The sequence below is a fragment of the Rhinopithecus bieti genome, unplaced genomic scaffold (genome assembly GCF_001698545.2).
Source record: "Rhinopithecus bieti isolate Rb0 unplaced genomic scaffold, ASM169854v2 scaffold_32083, whole genome shotgun sequence".
NCBI classification, from domain to species: Eukaryota; Metazoa; Chordata; class Mammalia; order Primates; family Cercopithecidae; genus Rhinopithecus; species Rhinopithecus bieti.
Genome location: NW_016814096.1, coordinates 2,990,981 through 3,015,264, shown reverse-complemented (window position 1 = coordinate 3,015,264; position 24,284 = coordinate 2,990,981). Strand labels below are relative to the sequence as shown.

The 24,284-nt window shown below is 40.3% G+C and overlaps 1 protein-coding gene across 9 annotated transcripts in view; it reads right to left on the bottom strand.

Moving 5' to 3' along the window:
- Window positions 1-1,736: 1,736 nt before the first annotated feature.
- Window positions 1,737-24,284, bottom strand: part of CD44 (CD44 molecule (IN blood group)) — a 92,588-nt gene continuing 70,040 nt past the window's right edge. For 8 of the 9 annotated variants that reach the window (XM_017849675.1, XM_017849677.1, XM_017849679.1 and 5 more), the window contains 6 exons: window positions 23,572-23,661; window positions 22,179-22,382; window positions 18,701-18,763; window positions 14,138-14,209; window positions 11,787-11,865; window positions 1,737-4,994 (listed from right to left, as the gene is read on the bottom strand). In XM_017849675.1, the coding sequence (XP_017705164.1) occupies window positions 4,790-4,994; window positions 11,787-11,865; window positions 14,138-14,209; window positions 18,701-18,763; window positions 22,179-22,382; window positions 23,572-23,661 (713 nt within the window). In that variant the 3' untranslated portion in view covers window positions 1,737-4,789. The remainder of the gene's footprint in view (window positions 4,995-11,786; window positions 11,866-14,137; window positions 14,210-18,700; window positions 18,764-22,178; window positions 22,383-23,571; window positions 23,662-24,284) is intronic. The other variant, XM_017849684.1, reaches the window with a different exon arrangement.

Genomic DNA, 24,284 nt, shown 5'->3' with positions numbered 1-24,284 from the left:
CCATTTCTTTGCTTTTGCTCTATTTCTGAGAGTATTTCTTTAACTTTATTTTGCAAACCTTCTGTGAGGTTTATTTTTAAATTTGTGCTGTCACGTTTACATTTTTAAAAGCTTCTTTTTCAGGTGTTCTCTATATGTTCCTTTTTATCCTGGCATTGTGTTCTTGCTTTATAGATATACCATCTCCTCTTATCTTACTGAGGGTATTGGTGACCTTTAGTAGAGAAAGTTTCCTTCTCTAAGCAGTTTCTTTTCTGTCAAGGTACTTTTTCCTGTTTTTTGTAGTTCCTGACTTTAATATTAGATGCTTTCTCCAAAAGTCTGGTGCTCCTTAGTAACAGCTCATGTGTGAGAGTAAGCTACAGAAAGCTGACTGAGCTTTCTGGGTGCCTGGTGTGGCTTGAGATGCCATCTTCATTGCAGATTGCTTTCTTGGGCCATTTCTTTGGGGAACTACCATGTTAATATTTTTAGAATTTTATCTCAGGCTTATAAGATTCCCCAGAAACACTGAGCTTCTGCCTGGAGAACATATGCCTAGCTGCCAGCATTCCGAGAGCCAAGCTGGGAGAGAAGGATAGGGAATCTCAACACTCTTTAAGCATGGTTTCACCTTTTCAGCATGGCCTTTCTTTTCTTTTTTATTTCTTTTCTTTTCTTATCTTTCTTTTCTTTTTCAGGGTCTCACTCTTCACCCAGGCTGCTGTGCAGTGGATCAATCTCAACTCACTGCAGCCTTGACTTCCCAGGCTCAAACATGATCCTACCAACTCAGCCTCCCAAGTAGCTGGGACCACAGGTACACACCACCATGCCCAGCTAATTTTTATATTTTTTTACAGAGACAGGGTTTGCCATGTTGCCCACGCTGTTCTCTAACTCCTGAGATCAAGCAATCTGCCCTCCTCAACCTCCCAAAGTGCTGGGATTATAGGCATGCATCACCGTGTGGTATTTCTAATGTCAACTGTGTACGTACTGTTGGACTTCAACCAGAGACTCTCTATTTCCCTGTCTCCAGAAAATAAACTTCTGATCTTTTGCTGAGATTGGGAAAGGATAGTATTCAGTTACACAGAGTAAGGAAGGGGACCTGGAATTCTAACTGCTTCTTACATAGACTTTAAGCTTGTCCTCCTAATCTTAGCCTCATCTTCCCATTCATTTCCAGAGTAGTTACTGAGCCTTTTGATGGTTCTGTCACATAAATCTGGTTGTTTCTCAATTTTCCACACTGCAGGCTTAGGAGTCAGCTTTTCTAGATCTGTTCATTCAGTTACCAATCAGCTATCACTTTTCAGCTTCAATTTTTTGTTGCTTTTGTCTCTTCTTCCAATCTTTTGAACTCCATGGGTTGAATCCATCTGGAAATATTTCTTTATTTTCTTTTTAGAGGCTTACATGAGGGAATGAAGGTATGTACACTCTCCTCTCTTTAACTGGAAGTCCAGGAGTAGTTCTTGGCTTTAAAAGAACGAACACTTTACTATATCTCGTTTAGTTTGAAACATGTGAACCACAGGTCAATCATAGAAAACCAAATTTTCTTCAAAAGAAGACTTTCAAGTTGATGGAAACCCATTTTGTTTTTGCTTTTTAAAAAAATAAAATGAGTGTGAGGCTTCAGCCACCTCAGATACCTTTGACTTTGTTCCTCTAAATTACCCAGACAGTGCCAGATAAGCATAGTTCTGTCCCTCTCAGCCTCCCATTCTTTTAAATTAGAGACTTCTGAGTCTGTTTCCTTTAGTCTTTTAATGTTAGCCTTTTAGTATTTTCCAATAAGTGCTTTCAACTCAGCAATATACATATCATGCTTTCCTCATTATTATTGATCCATCAATAAATATACAAAAACCAGAGGAAGGGTGTGCTCTGAAAAGTCAAAGTAACAATAACAGTGGTCATTGTACAGTACAAGAATGAACAATGAGCTATTCTTTGAAAACTCAAAACAAATGATTTACACAAAGACATACCTATAACGTAAAGGTAAATGGACCATGTTATTCTTGTTCTTAAGTACATTTTGCTTTTCCAGATAAGTCAAATGTTTCCTGTCTCCTACTCCTCTGATATAACAGTATTGAATGAATGTTGGTTACAAAATCAATTCTTGGTGTTGTTATGAATCTCAATATAAAACTTTTTGAAAGGTTCTGCTAGAAAAGCCAATTCTACCAGGCTTGAAATATGGATTTGAAGACGTCTTTTGTCTCATTTGATTTTTCACTCAGAGCTAATTTTAAGGGAAGTCCTCAGGGGACATAAAAGATTTACAATTGCAGGAAAAATTACATCTTAAGCTCTTAGGTTGCTTTGCAAAATAACTAAATGTTGGCCTTTTACTTTTATAAACAAGACCCAGTTTAATGACTTAGCCCAGGTCACCTGGAAAATCACTGGTAAAAATGACATGTAGTCAAGCTGTGCTTCCAGAGTTACACCCTTGAGATCAAGAGAGTGAGAATACATCTTATTCCATAAACTTCAGGCAATGTTACAAGGGTTTGTAAAGACTTGGGCAGCTCTCCATTGACAATGGCCAAGGAATAGAAGCTCTAGACCTCTCTTATTTCTATCATGAAAACAGAGGTATATCGAAGTGAGGGAGTACAACAGTAATAAAGGAAAAAAGTATTTAATTCCAAAATAAAATTGAAAATAATCTCCTGTCTCAGCCTCTTTGTTGGGAATATCTAGAAGGGGTGGAAAACCATCTCTGGCTATGAGACTTGTATCACTACCCCTCTCTCACTGGGGGACAGGTAGGGGCTGGTGTAACCATTTTGAACCTTGTCCAAGAGTGACTTGTTGCATTTCAGTTAAAGAGCTTGAGTGAGCCTGCCTGGGCCTCTGGCAGACCCAGGAAATCTCTGGGAAAACAAGGGACACTTGCACACTAGTGGCAGTAACAACACATAGTGACCTAATGTCCAGTTTCTTTCAAATTGAAAATAAAAAGAAACCCAGGCCACTGAATATGGAACTGGCCAATGATGTTCACAGAAGAGAAGGGAAGTTTTTGAAGATTATGGGGCAAAGTGGAGGGAAGGAGGGAGGGGAGAGGGTAGACAGGGAGGAGCAGAGGCTGGGAATAGTGCAGAAAGTTGGCATCTCTCCTTTAAAGATATTCTTCAGATCAACTCTGTCTACGCCCAGCCCTGATTTAGTTGGGAGCTTTTCTTCTTCTTTCCGCTTTGTGGTCTGAGAAGCATTGCCCGTTAAGCATATAAGTTTAGGTAACAAATGACTTTTAGTGGGAGCCTCAGAAAGGAGATACCATTTAATAGGAGCTGTTGCTTTATAGATGCAATGGCTTCTATTACAAGCAGCCTTTGGAAGTTCTAGGACCAATCGGACACCCTGATTGATGAATAAATGCCACAAAGGACTTGCCAAGTGGGAGATAATGTGGGATTAGAGGATAAAGTCAGTACTCTCTTGTTTGGTCATAAACTTGCCTATCTGGTAATAAGATTCCAATGATGGGAATCCCTGTAACCTTTTGAGGGACTCCCCAGGCACTTAACTCAACCTAAATAGCAACTGCATCAAGAGCAGACACTGGTGTGTTAAAGTTTAAGTTTACAAATACAGCCATAAAAATGTCAAACAGGATCTACACTGCATCATCCTTTCCCCTTGGCAATCTCTTTCATTTCCATTGGCTTCTTCTCCTATTGTAAGACATCAAAAGGCACTTCCATCTTGTTTTTGTAAATCACTAATAGGGCCAGTCTCTATGAAATAGGGCCCCAGGGATAACAAGTCATGCAAACTTAATGTGACTTTGCAAAACCTTTCACAGGAGAGAACAGTTGGCCATTAAACCATAACAGAGTCCGAAGCTCCTCAGCATCCAACTCTGATTCCAGGACAAGACAGAAAACCTTCGGACAGTGTCAAAAACAAAACAGTGCTGCCTTCCTTGATCTTCCATGAGATACGGCTGAGAGGGTCTGAGTGGGAACTCAGGGTCTCTGAGATGAAGACTTAGAATTCTGAGTCTTCTTACCATCCTCAGCTCTTCCTGATACATTGTAGAGACCCAGACAGTGCTGGTTTAGAAACTGAAAATCACAGCACAAAAGTGAAGATGGAAGAAGTACAGATGTTTATTATGAATCAGTTTAAACCCTTTTGTGCTTCTGACAAAGTAACTTTAAAAAATTATACTGATCAAAGGACCTCCAGGGTTTAATATTTTGAAAACACAGATAAATAGTTTACTACAGATAAATAGCTTCACCCTTTGTGTGTCTCCCCGAAGCATCTGAAAAATTTCTAGGGGGGTCTGTTGAAGGAGATGTGTAACTAGCATACCCCAACCCCCAACCTCCCTAGAAATCAATGCCCAGGGATTAGGATACTGGAAGGGCAACATGGACCCATTCAAATTTCCTCCCAGGGACCAGGCCCTATCAGCCCTGGGGAATGTCCTTAGCTGGTGGGGGAAAGGTTGGCAATCAGGAATATGTATGTGTAGTTTTTGTTAGAAGTCATCCACAGCACACCTGAGGGATGAAAGTCCTCCACGTGGGAACTGGAACAATCAAATTCTTGCTGATTATTAATTGGGCCTTAATTTCAGAAAGCAATGCTGTTTTTACAAATTGGACCTGACTTTAAAGAACAAAACACAAAAAACAAAAAGAGTAGAAAATTTTCTGCTAAAAAAGATTCCCAATGAAACAATCAGTAGCACATTGCATCTGTTAAGTGTCCCAGCTCCCTGTAATGGTGATGTTTCCAACGGTTGTTTCTTTCCAAGATAATGGTGTAGGTGTTACACCCCAATCTTCATGTCCACATTCTGCAGGTTCCTTGTCTCATCAGCTGTCATAAACTGGTCTGGAGTTTCTGATGGCTCCTTGTTCACCAAATGCACCATTTCCTGAGACTTGCTGGCCTCTCCATTGAGTCCACTTGGCTTTCTGTCATCCACAGCTCCATTGCCACTGTTGATCACTAGCTTTTTCTTCTGCCCACACCTAATGATTTAAAAAATGTACCATATGAGAAAGAGTGCAGTGACTCAGGCATCAGATCATCATCATTATTGAGCACCATCATGATGATCACTATGGTTTATGATGGCTTTAGTGTGTGCCCAGCACTGTACTAAGTGTCTTCTCTACTTTAGCAACTAACAACCAGCACTTAATGACCAGACTCTTAATAACCAGCACTCCTCAAAGTGAGGTCCCTGGACCAGCAGCAAGAGCATCATCTTGGAACCTGTTAGAAATACAAATTCTCAGCCCCACCCCAAACCTACTGAATCAGAAAACTCTAGGGTTGGAGCCCAGTATCTGTGGTTCACAACTCCTCAGGGGGGCTTCTCTGCACAGTCAAGTTTGCAAATCAGCAACTACAACTCCAGGAAGCTGGTGTTATTATTATTATCCCCCTATTCCAAGAGAAGAAACCTTGGGGATCAGAAAATTCAGTAACTTCCCCAAGTAACTCAGCAAGTAAGAAAAGAGGATTCAAACCCTGGTCTGTCTGACTCTCAAGTTCTGATTCCCCTTCTATCATACTTTATAATGGAAATGTTTGCCTCTTTTAAGTATGTTAGCAGTTTCTGCAGATTTAGATAAACCACCAACATGATGATTGTAAATCATTCTGATTTGTATATTCAAGAAAGTCCGATAACTTCCTCTCCCAGTCAACACTTTGTCGGCCTTGTCAGCGTTATTACTGAATGTACGGAGAAGAATAAAACAACATTTTTCTAGAGGTGTAAGGCCATCATGATGTTTTCCTACCATTGGTTAACTCCCGTATAACCCTGATATAGGAAGTTTAATAACATAAGACAAATTATTCTCATTACTTTAAGGTTTCTCAAACATTACTTAAGACTCAAACGCAAAAGAAAATTGCCATGGAAGAGCACGACCTTGATCTTTTCCCTGGTTACTGTCCATTGCTTCACCCCACCCAGCCTGACACAATGCTTCCTCTTCCCTGTAACACATCACTGCTACACATATACAAGTCAGACTATGCTTAGAGGAAGCAAAGTTGCACAGTTTCACAACTACAAGCAAGATGGGGATGCAGGGAAGCAGATTACCTCCTGAATGCCAGACACTTTACATGTAATTTTCTATAATTCTTACAAGACTCTTTCAAAGCAGCTATTGTTCCCATAATACAGCAGTGGAAACTGAGGCCAAAAGAGGTTTAATAACTTGCTCGAGGTCACATAGAAAGTAAGAATGACAGAGCCAATATTAAAATCCAGGCCTTTATGACCAAAGCCTGGGCTCTGCCTGGCTCTGTCAATGCTGCCAGCCCTCTGGAGATTTGGAAACAGTATGAAGTCAGAATTGTTCACTTTGCCTCTGGATATTTGGGGTAATAGAGACAAAGCCTCTATTATTCGTGATCATGGACCATTCCCTGTAGGACTGCCAAGGCCGTAAACTTTAAGTTCTTGTTTGGGGAAATAGAAATTATACCTCCTCAACAGGAGGTAGATCCTGTCTCCTCTGGCATGAGGCTTGATGAGGAGTTGGAGGAAGGATGCTTGAACCGTGAAACAGATTCATGGGAACCAGGAATACAGATGGAGTCCAGCAGGATGCATGGTCAAAAAAAGGGCCTTGGAGGCCAGGTGCAGGTGGGTGACACAGTAAGACTCCATCTCAAAAAAAAAAAAAAAAAAGAAAGAAAGAAAGAAAGAAAAGGGGCTTGGAAGGCCTGGTTTTGAGAACTTACTGCTGTGTGACCTGGGGCAACTCACTTAACCTCTCTGAGCCTCAGTTTTGCATCAATAATACCAGGTTATTAAGAGTAGCAAAATGATAGGATTGTGAAAAGCCCTTGAAACAGAGACTGTCACTGAATAAATGAGTCTATTGTTATTGTTCTTGCTCTTATGAAGGATAAGGAAATAATTGTTATTCTTGCTCTTATGCAGGGTAAGGAAACTAAGGTTTGGGATAATACTTAAAACAGTATCTGGAGCACAATAAGCTTTCAAGTGCTGTCTATAATTGTTAATATAACAAAAGCCATATGAAATGAATTTTGTTTGTTTCTCCTGGCTGCCTCCACCTACCTCGTTATTATTTACTATGAAGAGGATTTAAAAGGCTCAAGGTAGAATGCTGCTCATGTTACTTCCAATTCTCTGGTCCCTGTGTTCTTTGGAGGAAAGTCTTCTAGTTAAAGTAATTCCCATTTGCCTAACCAATGGGTGGTTGAGGGATGGAATGAAATATTGTGGGAAAGTGATTTATGAGCATAAAAAATGTGTCTGTGCATGGGAGTGGGTGGGGATTAATTTTATTAATCTAAATGAAACTGATCTTGACAGTGGATAACATTTGACCTATAGAACACAGTAATATTGTGCTTGGGTTTTGGCTGGCCCGCCAAAACCTTTGGATTTATGTGTTTTTATCTGTCTGAGTACTTTCAGGAGGGTAGGATGATTCTCATAAATAACTCATTCCAATATTCAGTGCTCTAGGCATCTAATAAGTACTTTTAAAAGACAAATTCTAATTTTTCAGTTCTTCTTAGTTATAAGAATTTAAGAAGGAGCACTAGACCTGAAGGAGCTTCAGAGATGAGCTAGCCCAGCTTCTTCATTATGTGAACTAGACACCAAGTCCAAGAAGTCAAGGGTATTGTCCAAATTCACAGCTAGTTGTGGCACTGCAAGAATCACAGCTTGGATTTTCTGTTTTTTGTTTGTTTGTTTTACAAAGTCTCACTTCATCAACCAGGCTGGGGTACAATGGCACCATCTCGGCTCACTGCAACCTCCACCTCCTGGGTTCAAGCAATTCTCCTGCCTCAGCCACCCGAGTAGCTGGGATTACAGGCACCCGCCACCACACCTGACTAATTTTTGTATTTTTAATAGAGATAGGATTTCTCCATGTTGGCCACGCTGGTCTCAAACTCCTGACTTCAAGTGATCTGCCTGCCTCGGCCTCCCAAAGTGCTGGGATTACAAGTGTGAGCCACTATGCCCAGTCACAGCTTGGATTTTCTGACTCTGAAGATCAGAGATCCTTGTGGATCTGTGTCTTACCTTTATCTCCTCTTCCCTTAAATCTCAGGCATTAGCTGAGCACACAGCAATCACACAGTGTGTGAAGGAGGCAGACTGGGACCTCACCAGGAAAGGGAGGGCAGGCTGGCTGGGGTTTAGACGCCAGGTAACATACTTTTATGGCATGGCAGAATTTATCTCAAAAGATTTAGGTGGGTAACTTGGCAACTGATCTCATGACTCTTCTACCTGACAATCCTTAAAGATATTTAGGGATTTATTTTGCACTGTTTTAGAGCTGTGCCATCTAATATAGTAGCCACCAGCCACATGTGGCTATTTGAATTTAAACTAATTACAATGAAATGAAATTAAAAATTCACTTCTTCAGTCAAACTAGCCACAGTTCAAGTGCTTAGTAGCCACAATTGGCTAGTAGTCATATATTGGACGGTGGACATATAGAACATTTCCATCATCACAGAAAGTTCTATTGCATAGCACTGTTTTAGACAGCAGGAGGAAGTTGGGGGAGTTCAGATTACAGGAGCTCCTGTGGAGCATAAGAGAATGAAAATATTTCTAAATTATGGAGATGCATAGAGAAGACCTACTGATTGGAGTGTGGGTGACTGCCTGCTGGGGTTTATAGAAAAGACGATTATTCCCATTAAAGTGAAGTTTTTATGTACAAGCAGCACATAGTAAAGTCCTCATGTTTTTTTCTCCTCTTCAGACAATTCAGATGGGTTTTTGTTTGTTTGTTTGTTTGAGACAGGGTCTCACTCTGTTGCCCAGGCTGTAGTGGCACTGTCATGGCTCACTGCTGCCTCTACCTCCCGGGGCTCAAACGATTCTTCCACCTCATCCTCCCAAGTAGCTGAGACCACAGGCATGCACCACTACGCCCAGCTAATTTTTGTCTTTTTTGTAGAGACGGTGTTTCACCGTGTTGCCCGGGCTGGTCTTGAACTCCTAGGCTCAAGTAATCCACTGCCTCGGCTTCCCAAAGTGAGCCACTGCACCTGGTGTGAGCTATTGCGTGAGCCACTGCACCTGGCCCAGATACAGTCTTTAAAGGAAAATCTTCTCTGGAGCCTCACCCAGTATCTATCAACCCAATTGACTCCTAAAATAATTATGTGCTCTCACGGAGAGGGAATAAAGCATGATTTCCCATGGAGAGCTGTAATTCAAGGAGTCAGGTGACATGAGGAACAGCAAGGAAAGCTGTTGTGGATGATGGCAGCAGTGGAAAAAGCTAAAGAAGTAATAGAACCCCCAAGCCAGCATCTTTAAGACAACGTGACTCACAGATCACTTCATCATGCAAGCCCATGATCCATCCTTGTATGTCAACTTCAGAGACTAATGATTTTCCACTTTTGCCTTTTAACCATAATTTATATAACAGTGTCTGGCACAGGGAATGTTCTCAATAAATATTAGCCAATTCAAATTCAAGAGGCCAATACTGCCACTAAACCTCAAGATTCTTTTTAAAAAGGGATGGTACTCTTTTTGTTTTTTACCTTCTCTTTCTCCTTGCCAGGGCTGGTAGTCACAGGAGCCACTCAAAAGATGTTTGCTGAATAAATGAACACCCATTGGAGGCCCCATTTTCAACCAACCTTTCTCTGATGAAAATAGGATTCTGTATCTCTTTCTCTTAAATGTGACACTCAAAGCAGAAAAGCCCTAGCCTTTGAAGGGGATTAGAAATGGGTTGACAGCTTTAGAATCACAGAGCCCATTAAGGGGCCTGTGCAGCTGTTAACCACCCTTTAGCTGCGTGGCAAATCTGTTTTCAATTATCAAATCAGGACATAGTGATCTATGGCATCCAAGCAGCTACTTTCCTGGTGAGATACTCGCTGTGCCGGACCCTGTGTGTCCCTGTTTGCCGGTTACCAGGGTGACTGTGGTCTTGGGAGGAGGGAGAGGGCAGGAGTGAGGCCCCTTCTCTGCTGTCTGCTGCTGACAAGACACAGACAATGGGAGAGATACCCAGCTCCAATGTATGGACTCCAGCTGCTCTTGGGGACAGCTGAGATGCTTCTCTGAGGTCTCCCTGAACGTCGACAGCATCCGTGCCAGCGTTTCTATGGTGACATGTGCAAAGCTTATGGACTGTGTATGTGAGCAAAAGTGGTGCATCCTAGGGCTTGGCAATAAAGGGCTGATTGCACACAATAGGAAATTCATATTTAATTGAGCAAAAGTAATCCAAGGGAAAACAAGGAAGCTGAAGGGAAGTATAAAGACTCTTTGTAGACTCCCGCAAGTCACATTATTTAAATTCAACTAAAAAAAAAAAATCTTTCCATTCAATCATAGGCAGCCTTTTAGATTTTTTCCTCAGTTTTGTTCCTTATACAATCAGCTATCATAACTACTTTTTAAAATTATGCCCTCAATGGTATAGATAGCAACATAGCTATTTAACTGTAATATGGCACTTTTATTAACTTGTACCAGCATAATTATATAACAGCATCATTTGATTTTCTCAGATAATTAGAGACTGTATGGGCTGCCCATGGTGTTGGAATTAGCTGTTGGTTGCTTTCCAAAAGCCAGTAAGGAGTCCATGATTCTCTCTAGGTCTTCTCCCAGACTGAGGGACATTTTTCTGCCCTGTGAGGTGATCTGGGGACACAATAAATGTGGCCCTGCTTGGAAATAAGGTTCTTCTACCTTATGAGAAACCATCTAAAGGGACATTTACAAAAGGTTTAATATTCCTATGAATTATGTCCTGGAGAAAAATAACGTATCTTTAAACTGTCTTGGGTAAGAAATTTAGATTTATACTTTTATAAATTTAGATTTATGTCCCTGTTAAAGTTCATTTCCTCTGTTGCTAGAATTACTATTGTGTGTGTGACCAAAAGTGGTGCATCCTAGGGCATATATATATATAATATATATATATAGTATATATAAAATGTAAATAACATCTAAACCTATAGGTCTTGGTTTAGGTAGGGAGATAGTGGCCTTCAAGAATATAAAAACAGCCCATATGTCAGTTCTAGGGAGATGACTGTCTTCATTTAGACTTTCCTAAGGAAAGTTCTTCTCTGCTTCATAGACCTCCTAACAGTGAGGAGACTTATGAAACAGTGCTCTTCTTATGCTATAACCTGAATCTCTTCAACTATAGTTCCCAGAAAATAGAAAATGATATCATTACAAACAGCAAAAAACAAACAAAAGCACAAGGCCAATACCTCCTTCTGGTAAAAGTTCTTAAACATTCCCTAGGCCTCAGAGAGGCTATAGGGGATGATGAATCACTGAATCTTTATACAATATTTGTGCATCATGAATGTATTTAATCAATATTTCACAAATCAATGAATGAGTATATACTTTTGTATGCCTTTCTGGTGAGATACTTCATAACTTTTATCAGATAGAGTCTGCCTGAGGTTTAACCCTAAAAAACATGTAAAATCACAAAGCATTCAACCACTATTTAAAAGTGATGAGCCAAACAATCACAGGTGTCTCCTGTCTTTAAAAACCAGGGCAAAGAAAGATGTCTTAAGCTGCACCATGCACATGAATCACTGGAATCTTGTTATGATGCAGACTCTGCCATAGGAGGTCTGGGGTTGGGTTTGAGATTGTGTATTTCCAACAAACTCCCAGGGTGCCCAGGCTGCTGGTTCCAGGGACTACACTCTGAGCAGCAAGGATATAAAGCCCAAGTTTAAATGATGCCCTTTCCAAGGTGAAGGCCCCCAGGACAGCCCCTTACCTTCTTCGACTGTTGACTGCAATGCAGACTGCAAGAATCAAAGCCAAGGCCAAGAGGGATGCCAAGATGATCAGCCATTCTGGTGTGAGTAAATTAAATGACATGTATGAGCTTCAGAGACACACTTTGTAAAAACAAAAATGCACTTTATAATTGACCTGTAAGCAAGCACCACAGTCAGCGCTGCACGGGGGGGTCTGGTCAACAGGTCCAGCCAATAGGCAGGTAATTCTAGAAGAGCAATTTGCTATAAGTATTCGTCCAACAGCCTTCTTGCTTTAATCTTTTATCATCAGTCAGGATTTTTAAGTCCCTTCAGGAGAACTATGTTTCTAAAAAAGGACAGGATGACTTGTTGAATCTTGTAGATGCCTTTGGTATAATATTATTAAACAGATAAAAGGAAATGTAGGCTTCTTTTCAAAGGAACATTTTTTCCTGTATAAGAGCACTAACCTATCCACCTTACATTGTATTAAAAAACAAAAAATGGAGACAATAAAGGATTGGTTAAATAAATTAGGGTACATCTATTGCATTATGCACTACAATATAAGGAGGAAATATTCAATGACATGGAAGCCATGGTTAACCAGTAGGCAATGTTTGCTAAACACCATGTAAGGCGTAATCACATTTTGGTATATATTTTACATTTTAAAATGACAGGAAAGGCCAGGCGCCCTGGCTCACGCCTGTAATTCCAGCACTTTGGGAGGCTGAGGTGGGTGAATCATGGGGTCAGGAGTTCGAGACCAGCCTGACCAACATGGTGAAACCCCATCTCTAAAATTACAAAAATTAGCTGGGCATGGCGGCATGCTGTATTCTCAGCTACTCAGGAGGCTGAGGCAGGAGAATCACTTGAACTCAGGAAGCGGAGGTTGCAGTGAGCCGAGGGCGTGCCACTGCACTCCAGCCTGGGTGACAGAGCAAGACTCCATCTCAAAAGTAAAATAAAATAAAATTAAATTAAATTAAAGACATATATTAAAATGGTAACCGTGATATTTCTGGATGGTGAGATTGATAATAAGTGATTTATATTTCCATTACTTTATCTAGTTGTATTTTTTCAAATGTCTTCAATAATTACATATCACTTGTGGATTAATATTCTACACATTTTGAAATCAGGCTCTTGTAGGACTAAAATATGACTTGACAACTCTCCTAAATTCAGTTGCAAAGTGGGTTGTATATGTGTGCCATGAACCAGGGCTTGAGAAAGAAGAGACATGGAAAGTCTCATCATCTGTTTTCTTCTTGGAAATCTTGGTTTACCTCTGATTTCCTGCTCAGCACTACCTTTGCCTCACCTTTTCCTGGTTTAGATGAGTTTGGAGAGGGAGGTAGAGTCAGAAGTGGAGGAGACTGACAGAAGGGCCCCATTTCTGTTCTTCCTCGCTACTCCTGCCCACAGTGGCCCTGGTCTCCAGCCCTGAGATGTCCCACCTGCACTGTCCCTGGAGCTGGGAAGAATCTTGCTGCCTGCTGACAGCTAAGGCTTCCCCTCCGCTCTCCCCCAGGGCAGCCCACCCCTCTCTCTGTCTGGTCTGTCTTCAGCTGTGCTTAGGCAAGCTGGGACAAAGGAGAAAGGTGCAAGACACATTCTTCTCTTTCCCCAAGGGAGACTCAGTTTGGAGACCTCTGAAGGGGAGAGAATTAAAAGGGTAATTTACAACCTTAGGAGACCATTCCCTTTAGTAATTCTCCTTGACAAATCAATTTTGATTCCAAGTCAAATAAAGAATTTGCAACAAATGCCTTGTCTTGATGCTCAGGAGAACCAGGTGTCCCAGCCTCCTCACTGCACATGTCATACTTTCTGAAAAGTTTATTCTGTCCACATCAGCAGGCGGTCCCTCAACCAAAAAAAATTAGTTGGGGGAACCAAAAGAAAGTTTTCACTCCATCTAACATAAATGCTCTTGTAGCTCCTCCCTGTCTGTAATTGTAAGAGGAAAATTACATGCTTCACCTTGGACCCCAGAAATAAGGGAAAATTGGATTGGGATAGAAAGGACCTAGGAATGACATGGGGTCCTCTTGGTGATCATTCACTTAGGAAGGAAGCTTTAGTAACTAACATGACACTTCTCTGGGACAGGCCAGGGACAGATCTGAGTATGAGCTCAGCTAGTTTGCAGAACCCAGGAAGAGAAGACTATTCCATCTTTTCCTACCAAGAGGCTGCAGTACTCTCACTCTAACTTGTAAAGAGGAGCAATCAGATTCATATATTGGGCATTGCAGAGAATGTGCTTTCAAACGGGTCTCTTCTTCCTTGCTGAGACATTCTGAGAAAACTACTTTCAGCATGTTTTTCTGCCTCACAGTTGGAAACTCACCTGGAATTTGGGGTGTCCTTACAGGACCAGAGGTTGTGTTTGCTCCACCTTCTTGACTCCCGTGTGAATGTCCTAAGGGGAAGAGCAACATCTCTCAACCAAAGTTTGCAATGAGTAACCAGGAGTTCCTTGTGGAGCTGCAGAAAGGGCAGCTCTCCACATTCTGAATCACTGAGAGGCCATTTATGGATTCAAGCTGCAGATGTTTATAAAGCATTACACAAAAGATAACCCCCCCGCCACCCTGGTTTGATTAAGGCTAAGGCTTGGTAATGTTATTTTGTATCAAGGAACATGCGAATTCTCAGCAGCAGTGTTGTACGGTGTTCAGGACTTTGGGGTCTAGAGCTGGATAACCCTGGATTTGAGTCTCACCACTGTCCCTTGCTAACTAGCCATGTGTAATGGGTCAATTTCCCTTCTCCAAGTCTCCCTTTTCACACTCGTAAGATGGGGATAACAGAATCCTGTTCATCATAATTTTACAGAGATTTAAAGAAGTACACGGTATTGGTAGTTGTGTGTGGTTGTTATTTCTATTTTTAATTTAGGACCTTGCTACTCAAAGTGTGGCTCTTGGACCATTAGGACAGGCATACCTGAGGAGATCGCTAGACACGCAGAATCTTATGCCTCATCTCAAAGCTACCAAATCAGAATCTTCATTTTAACAAGACCCCCAGGGGACTCACATGCTCCAGAAAGCCCAAAGGGAACCTGAAAATCCCATCCAATAGCATCATAGGAGCCAACATAAACACTATAAAATAAGGAGTTTGTTCACACCTGTAATCCCAGAACTTTGGGAGACCGAAGTGGGTGGATCACGAGGTCAAGAGATCGAGATCAACCTGGCCAACACAGTTAAACCCCATCTCTACTAAAAATACAAAAATTAGCCAGGCGGTGGCAGGCGCCTGTAGTTCCAGCTACTTGGGAGGCTGAGGCAGGGGAATTGCCTGAACTCGGGAGGCAGAGATTGCAGTGAGCTGAGATTATGTCACTGCACTCCAGCCTGATGTCAGAGCGAGACTCCATCTCTAAATAAATAAATAAATAAATAAATAAATAAATAAATAAGGAGTTTGGCAGCAGTGACCCTTTCTGACTATGAAAAATCACCCTATTAGAGTTCCTGCTAATATATTACTGAAACACACCTTGTTAGAAGAATCAACATTTTCTACTGCTAAAAAGCAAAAAGCAAAATAAGGAAATGAACAAAATGCCTTAAACTGGGAGGAAGCATCACAAGACAGACAATCCTCAAGTCAGAAATGGAGGCCTATCCAAATGAGGGAGATACAATGGTTCTAAAAGAAACTTCTAAGAAGCTGGGCACAGTGGCTCACACCTGTAATCCCAGCACTTTGGGAGGCTGAGACAGGAGGATCACTTGAGCCCAAGAGTTTGAGACCAGCCTGGGAAACATAGGGAGATCCTGTCCCTATTAAAATAAAATAATAAATAAATAAATAATTTTTTAAAAAAAGAAACTTCTAAGACATCTTGTGAAGAGACTCATCAAAATGAAAGCTTCACAGATTTTAAAAAATTCTTCCTCCATTGCTTCAAAACAAAATGTGAAAGTGTCCCACCAAAATGAACTTTTTTTTTTTCCTACCAAATGGAAGCCCATTGTAGAATCCTGAAGGCTGGTCAATGGATGAAGATGGTGGGGTCTTAAATGAGAGCTTTCCTCATGGAGCCAAACTTTAGGCTGTGCACAATGAAATCTTGATTACAATGGTTATATGGGGACATGATGGCTCTTGTTTATGCAATTTGATGCTTTTGTTAAAACTTAAAAGGGAGCAAAACAAGTTCCTACCAGACATCTAGGTGTTTCAACATCCCCCATCCTATGTTGACAGTGGCCTCTGACTTTACAAACCTCCAAAACAGTCCAAGACCCTTTCCCTACATGCTTTCCAGTGTCCTTGGTGGTTGGCAGGTTTTCACCTGCCCAAGTCATGGGACATTGGCCACTTAAACTGAAGATCTTTGGCTGTGAAAACTCCCCAGGAGGTATAGTCACTCTCACTGTTATTTTATTTTATTTTTTCTGACTCACATAAGCCTTTGATATTTAAAAAAGAGGCCATTAATGGATCATAATCTCTTTATTTTCATTTTCAAAAAAAAAAAAAAAAGAAATGCTCCCAGCAAGAAAAGATCTGGGTGTGTGTGCAACAAGATGAAACCTCCTGTTTGAACAACAGACACCTGCTCAGAAGCCAAACAAAAGAGACTGGCTCCTGTCCGCCTGATTCTCACTTCCAGTAAAAGCCACAGAGCTTGGATGTGAGACAGCAGGCCTTGCCTTGTGCCCTAGATGTCTACAAATCCAGCCAGGGTAGGACTGGCCACAATAGGAAGTTCCACAAAGAGGAGCACTTGATATTCCTGTTGGGAGATGACATGTAATCTGAGACATGTGCACAGAGATCGTTCAATTGGCTTCAATGGTGAGAAAAGCAGTCTAGCACAGTCTAAGCCACCAAACTTTAATGTGCATATAAACCACCTGGGTGGGAGAGTATAGTTAAAATGCGGATCCTGATTCAGTAGGTCTGGGTTGGCCAGGGATTCTGCATTTCCAACAAGTTCCTAGGTGATGTCTGCACTGATGGTTAAAGAATCACCTTACAGAGTGGCTGGGGTCTCTTGGTTTTACAGATCATGCCCCTTAATAACTCCCCACTGTTTCAGAGTACTTTCACACTTCTGGTACCCTGTCTTCCTCACAAGAACTATAGGAAGCAACTGAGGCAGATGATCTGATCTCCTTTTTCCTACCAAGGAAACTGAGTCTAGGAAAGGTTAAGTGCCCTGCCTAAGGTCCCCAGTGAACCTGTGACTTCTGTCTCTAATTCAGAGGCATCTCTAATGAATCCCTACCTCCTAGTGCTCCTCCATAGAGAGTTATTGTGGAAGCCACCATGTAAATATCCATCTTCATATTTGTTTTCAATGTGTAAACATTTAAACCTGTTGGTGAGCCTCACTCAAACTTGGGCATAAAAAGGGAAGGCAATAATTGATATGGCTTAAATCATTTACATGGGGTCACTGGATTTATGATGTTCAGGGAGACCACAGTAAAGCAGCACTGGCAGAACCTCCCAGTAGCCCAGCAGTAGAAGTCATTAGTAAACCTACCTCATGCCAGACTTTTGCAGTCTGGGGTAAGGTTTGCAGGGATGTGATCTGAATCACAACAAACAGGAGTCTATTTAAGAATTCATGCCTGGCAGTAATTATGATCATTATGGAATGCTTTCTCCAGACTGTGCTATGAGAAGTAATATGAGACCCTCCAGGCTTGAAAGGTGGCTCTATCGCTCCCTGGCCCTGTCAACTCTAACAAGTTACTTACCCTCTCTGAGCCTTAGTTTCCTCATCTGTAACATGGGGATAATAATAGTACTTACCTATGTCACAGAGTTTGTAGGATGACTGAATGAGTTAATACTAGATAAACTCTATACATTTGCTGATATTAACTTTTCTTTTCTTTTTCTTTTTTTTTTTTTTTTTTTTTTTTTTTTTTTTTTTTTTTTTTTTTTTTTTTTTTTTTTTTTTTTTTTTTTTTTTTGAGGCAGAGTGTTGCTCTGTCACCCAGACTGGAATGCAGCGGTGTGATCTTGACTCACTACAACCTCTGCTTTCCAGGTCCAAGCAATTCTGCTGCCTCAGCCTCCTGTGTAGCTGGGATTATAGGTGCGTGCCACCACACCCGGCTAATTTTTGTATTCTTAGTAGAGACAGGGTTTCACTATGTTGGTCAGGCTGGTCTCGAACTCCTGACCTTGTGATCCACCCGCCTCAGCCTCCCAAAGTGCTGGGATTACAGGTGTGAGCCACTGCCCCTGGCTGATACTGACCTGTTCTTGACCTACAATAATGGCAGTTCCATTTGGCCCAACCTAATACATGTAAAGTGTTTAGAAAGATACTGTTGGCACACAGCAAATTCCAACAAATACTAGTGATGATATCATGTGCCAGGATGACGCTAAATGCTTTGCATGTATTCTGTCATTTAGTCTTTGAAACAATGTCCTGTGACAATTATTATTATTCCAAGTTTATTAGTTGAGGAATTTTGTCTCAGACCCTTTAAAGCATCTTGCTCAGTTAATATGTGGAGGGCTGGAATCGATCTCAGGCCATTTTTGCTACAAAATTCATGCTCTTACTCACTCTGGTGTAGTGCAATGTTAAATTGGGACACTGCCTGAATTCTTCCTGAGGTTTTCAGTGCAAGGCTTTTCTCCAGAGCAGTAGTTCTCAAAGTGCAATCCCTGTCCCAGCAGTGTCAGCATTACCAGGGAACTGATTAGAAATGCAAATGCTTGGGCTCCACCCCTGACCTACTGAATCAGGAACCTTAAGGGTGGGGTCCAGCGCTGTGATTTAATAAGCCCTCCCTGTAATTGTGATGTATGCTAAGAAGGTTTGAGAACCACTTCTCTGGAGACACTGACTCATACTTCATTAGTCGTCATCGTCAGGCTCAACGATTATAACAGTACATGACTGAAGCAGTTTTGAACTCACCAGCTGATTCAGATCCATAAGTGGTATGGGACCCCCCACTGGGGTAGAATGCATCTTGGTCTCCTGTAATGAGCAATCAGGAAGGTCAGTACTGCATGTTTTCACTTACACTCCCGTCTGCATTTCCTTACATTTGCATTCTTATACAGCCTATCGCAAAGTTTAGTCTTTTTAAGGTATTCCAAAAAATGATGGTAAAACAGCCTTGAATAGGTGCACAATATTAATTACTATTCATTGCTTAATCCACTGATAAATGAGCGAGAGCTTTAATCAGAATTAAGGAAACTAGGGCAGCAAAGGCTAAGAAGGATGACCACAGGAAGTTTTGTAGAAACTGGGTTTTGGTAGAAATCCAAGAACTGTGGTAAGGAACATGCTAACAAAAATATTGTGATGCCTTTGCAGGTCTGAGGTTGAGACTAGACATTGTATATTTTAAATAAGGACAATATGAATTGGATTATGAGAAATGTAATCACAGCAAATGGGCGTACGCTGGCTTAGGGCATGAAACAGATTTCTTGGCGGCAGGAAATTAGTATGCAATAAGGAATCTTGGGATTGAATGATGTGAAGATTCAAAGAGAAAAGTCAAATACTTACTTTCAAAAAAAATTAAAAATAAGTAAAAAAGGAAATGGTGAGATGATAGCTAACATGAATAATGTGTATTGGAATATGGGTATTATACTAAGTTTAAAATAATATTTTTTAAAGTTAAATCTGTGGTTTCAACATGACAAGTTAATGTAATCCTAACTTCTCAAACATCTATCACCAGAAAGCTTTAGATTAAGTCAACCTCATTAATTGCTAAAATCTAAATCCACAGGTCAAATCTTGAATGCAGCATATTAAAACTCCCTCCCCACCTCCATTTTCAAAAGTATACTGGAATCTTTTTTTTTTTTTTTTTTTGACCACAGGACAATGCTTACATAAAATGGCTGCAGTTATCCATTATGAAGGCACCTTATAAGGAATCTATAGTAACCTGATCATCACCGTTTCCTTGATTAGAGAAGGTGGAAGTGGGTGACACTTAGTCACCTGTGTAATTATGTTGAAGAGACAGATTGCTTTGTTTCTTAGCTGATGGTTAAAACAAATGAAAACAACATTTGCTGAAATGCCACACCAATACTCCCACTACCAAAATCACCATTACCGTCGCCATCCCATCACCATCATTATCACCATCACCATCACCATCACCACCACCACCACCGCCACTATGATTCTAAATGCTTTAGTTCTTTTTTGGGGGACACAGCCTCGTTCTGTCTCCCAGGCTGGAGTGCGGTGGCATGATTTTGGCTCACTGCAACCTCCAATTCCTGGGTTCAAGTGATTCTCATGCCTTAATCTCCCGAGTAGCTGAGACTACAGGCATCTGCCACCATGTCTGGCTAATTTTTTGTATTTTTAGTAGAAATGGGGTTTCACCATGTTGGCCTGGCTAGTCTCAGACTCCTGACCTCAAGTGATCCACTTGCTTCAGCAAATGCTTTAGTTCTTAACATTAAGCCTAAAGACTGAGAAAAATATATGGACATAAATGAGATTGATATGGGTGAGTGTTTTTGAAGAAAACCAAGGATGAGAATTGGGTGACTTAATTGTCTAATCCATGGAGAATCATGGAAAATCTCTTCTTACCACTGTGGAAATTAGAAGGAATCAGTGTCTGTGAATATCAGTCTTGTAAAAAGTATTTGATATACTAACATTAGGCTATAAGCCTTCTAGGGTACTGTGACTATTAAAATTGTCATTTAAAATTTAAATTCATGGCTGGGCACGATGACTCACGTCTGTAATCCCAGCATTTTGGGAGGCTGAGGCAGGTGGATCACTTGAGGTCAGGAGTTCGAGACCAGCCTGGCTAACATGGTGAAACCTCATTTCTACTAAAAATAAAAAAATTAGCCAGGCATGGTGGCACACATCTGTAATCCCTACTACTCAGGAGGCTGAGGCAAGAGAATTGCTTGAACCCAGGAGGCAGAGGTTGCAGTAAGCCGAGATTGCGCCACTGTACTACAGCCTGGGTGACAGGGCAAGACTCTGTCTCAAAATAAAAAAAAAAAAAAATTAATTAATTAGGTTGCACAACAGGCTTTCTTTTGCCAAGAGCAATGAGACAGCACTGTAAGATTTTCTGAAGAATACTGACAATGGTACTTGGAAATTTTAATAAGTGAGAGCAGAACAATGCTGAATAAAGAACTAAGGAGTGTAAGGGGCTTTGTCTTGCCAATATTGCTGAAGTTAGCATTTTCTTAAACTGTTTTTCTTGAAGCTCTGGGGTAGGCCACCCAGAGAAATGAGGCCTAGCGTGTGGCATTCTGAATTTTCTGTCCCTGCCTCGCAACTGTCATCTGTTTTACATATTGGATTCTCATGGAGGCTGAGGCAGGAGAATTGCTTGAACTCAGGAGGCGAAGGTTGCGGTGAGCCCAAATCGCACCACTGGACTCCAGCCTGGGCAACAAGAGCAAAACTCCATCTCAAAAAAAAAAAAAAAAAAAAAAAAAAAAATTATTATATAACACACACATATATATTCTTATTCTTCTTTTTAGGGGGAGGAGAGAAGATCTCTGCTCCACAATTATATATCTAAAGCCTCTAATCTTGATTATGTCTTAGTGACTGTGTTACAAAGCAATTGAAAAACTAGTACTAGGAAGGCAGAATCTGTTTCTTATTTCTTCACTAAAGTGGGTGTTTTCCAGTTCCCCTTTCTTCAGTGCTAATTTCTTAATACAAATGGAGAAGCAAAGCAAAGCAGAAGCAGAGATGACTACTTATTTGAGGAAAAAAAAGACTTACTCTAGGTTCATGTCAAACTTAATTGAATACATTATCTTCAGTCCTCTCTTCACTATTACAATCAGAGAAGGGGTCCCTATTCATTAATACTAGATTAAATCATGAACATTTTACGTATGCATCAGAACTAGAAGAGGTTTATCCAACACCAAAAGTAAAACTGATCAATCTATCACCAAAACCAGATAATAATTTCAGAGCAAAGATACTAGTATATAGAAATTATTCACCTGTAGGATAAAACCTTACCAAATAAGTAGCATATATTAGTCACATTAAATGGAATTGCTAAAATTCGACTATTTTGACCTGCAAAAATATCAGTTTCATGTGGTTCAACTTCATATATCACAAGATAAGACAAAGAAAGCAATTCCATCATAACAGCCAAGTTGTACACACACACACACACACACGCAAACACACACAAATGGAAAAAACACTGGCAAAAGGAAGCATTCTTTTATCTAAAATATACCCAAGTTTATTTGCACTAGAATTGATAACCAATAATGAAAGACATTTCTATATCACAAACTAGTCCAATTCCAGACTACACAGAAAATGTCCTCTGTAATATGAAACTGTATATAGTTTCTCTGTATAGAGAAAGCAAACTAGATAATAAATGCCAAATTACCTGATAAAGAGTGATTGACATTAGAGTTGGAATCTCCAACAGTAACTTCAGTAACTCCAAAGGACCCAGTCTTAACTGAGGTCACTGGGATGAAGGTCCTGCTTTCCTTTGTGTCTGGGTAATGAGAGGTATAACCTTCCAGTAAAGTGGTTGAGCCTTCAGAATGATTTGGGTCTCTTCTTCCACCTGTGACATCATTCCTATCTGTGTGGAGGTGGAATCAGTGATGAACCCATATTTGTAAGATTACCACCCACCATGTGCTTGTCTCCAGAACACACAACTGCTGCAAAAGCTTTCCACTTGTTATCCATAAAAAGGGAGCAAAAGAGTGAAGTCTGTCACACTATTGAACAGAATAAATATTTTGCAATAGACACCACTTGGACATCACTCAACAGAAGAGATTTTGGTGATCTTAATACCCAAAATTGGCATTTGTTGCAACATCTGCTTGGGTTATTAGGTAAGGCTATGTCACTAAAACTGTGACCTTGAAGTCAGCTGACGTCATAGATAATCTTGAGTTCTTTCTCAATTGGATTCATCTTTGATGAAGTGGAGGGAACATACCATTGGATTGAAAGATAAAATTTTGCTGCCTGCAATTAGATAGCAAATGCATGGTTTCAAGGGCCCGAGGCTACTAAATTAATTATTCTTTTCTTTTCCAGAAGGGACTGCTTTTTAGTCATCAGCACCATGTAGGTCCAGAGGACAAAAGGCAAAATAATATTATTGTGAGGAATATAAAGTGATATAATCAGACATTTATGCCAATTATAAATTATAATGCAAAAGAACTGAAATAATAACAAACAGTTTCTTGGACCACAGCACAATCAAATTTGAAATCAAGACTAAGAAACTCACTCAAAACCATACAATTACATTGAAATTGAATAACCTGCTCCTGAATGACTTTTGGGTAAATGATAAAATTAATGCAGAAATCAAGAAGTTCTTTGAAACTAATAAGAACAAAGATACAACGTACCAAAATCTCTGGGACACAGCTAAGGCAGTAGTAAGAGGAAAATTTACAGCACTAAATTTAAATGCCCACATAAAAAAGTTAGAAAGATCTCAAGTTAACGAAAATAAATAAATAAAATAAATCATACATAAGCAATCCATTATGGTTAAAACAAAGCACTAACCCTAGAGTGAAAGAAATCCAACCTTTAAGACTAAGAAATGTAGTTTGCTCTTAATGTTCAAAGAGTATATAAAACAGGAAAATCAGAAAACCACCACCAGACGCACCTTTTGATTAAAAGTAACAGCGTAACAGCAGCTAATCAATGCACCTCCACCAAAGACACTGCAAAAGTACCCGTAATTGATTGCTTCTTATCAATAGCTGAAGCCAACTAGATTTTATAATCCTTACTGCTTGATGTCAGAGTAGAAGTTGTTGGATGGTCTTTATCTTCTTCCAAGCCTTCATGTGATGTAGAGAAGCTCTGAGAATTACTCTGCTCTGTTTCAATGAGGGATGAATCCAGTGTTAATTTGAAGCTATGGTACAAATCCTGTTATCTGCTAGCAGGGAAGATCTGGCTAGAGTAGAGTCAGATGGATAGGTGCACAGGAAGACCAAGGTTTGTGCACACCATTCTCCTCTGATTGATAGAAATATACAGAATTCTATTTTGTCCCTAGTTGGTTCCAAAAACCCTTTATTTCTCAGTATAATCATCAAAGGTAATGTGGCAAGGTGAAGAATGAGCCAAAAACTTTGCCTACCCTGGATTGTCCTGGCGCAATTGTAGCATTGCTCCCAGTCACTCAGGAAAACCAGAGAACATAGAGACATGGAAAAAAGAATATTTGAATCCCAATGCTCCTATCAGTAATCAAGAGCACCTAACTGTGTGTCAAGACATGTGACTGTAGGGAAAATGAACACTATGATAGCCTGTAGTCTACTTGTAACCATAAAAGAAAAAGAAGCCTATCTAGAATAGCCTACTCGAGTAACACAGATCAAATTTATTTAAGGAAATACTTAGCTACCTTTTAAAGGTCATCAAATTAAAGTTACCATTTTACTCCATTATTAAGTTTTTTTTTTTTTTTTTTTTTTTTTTTTTTTTTTTTTTT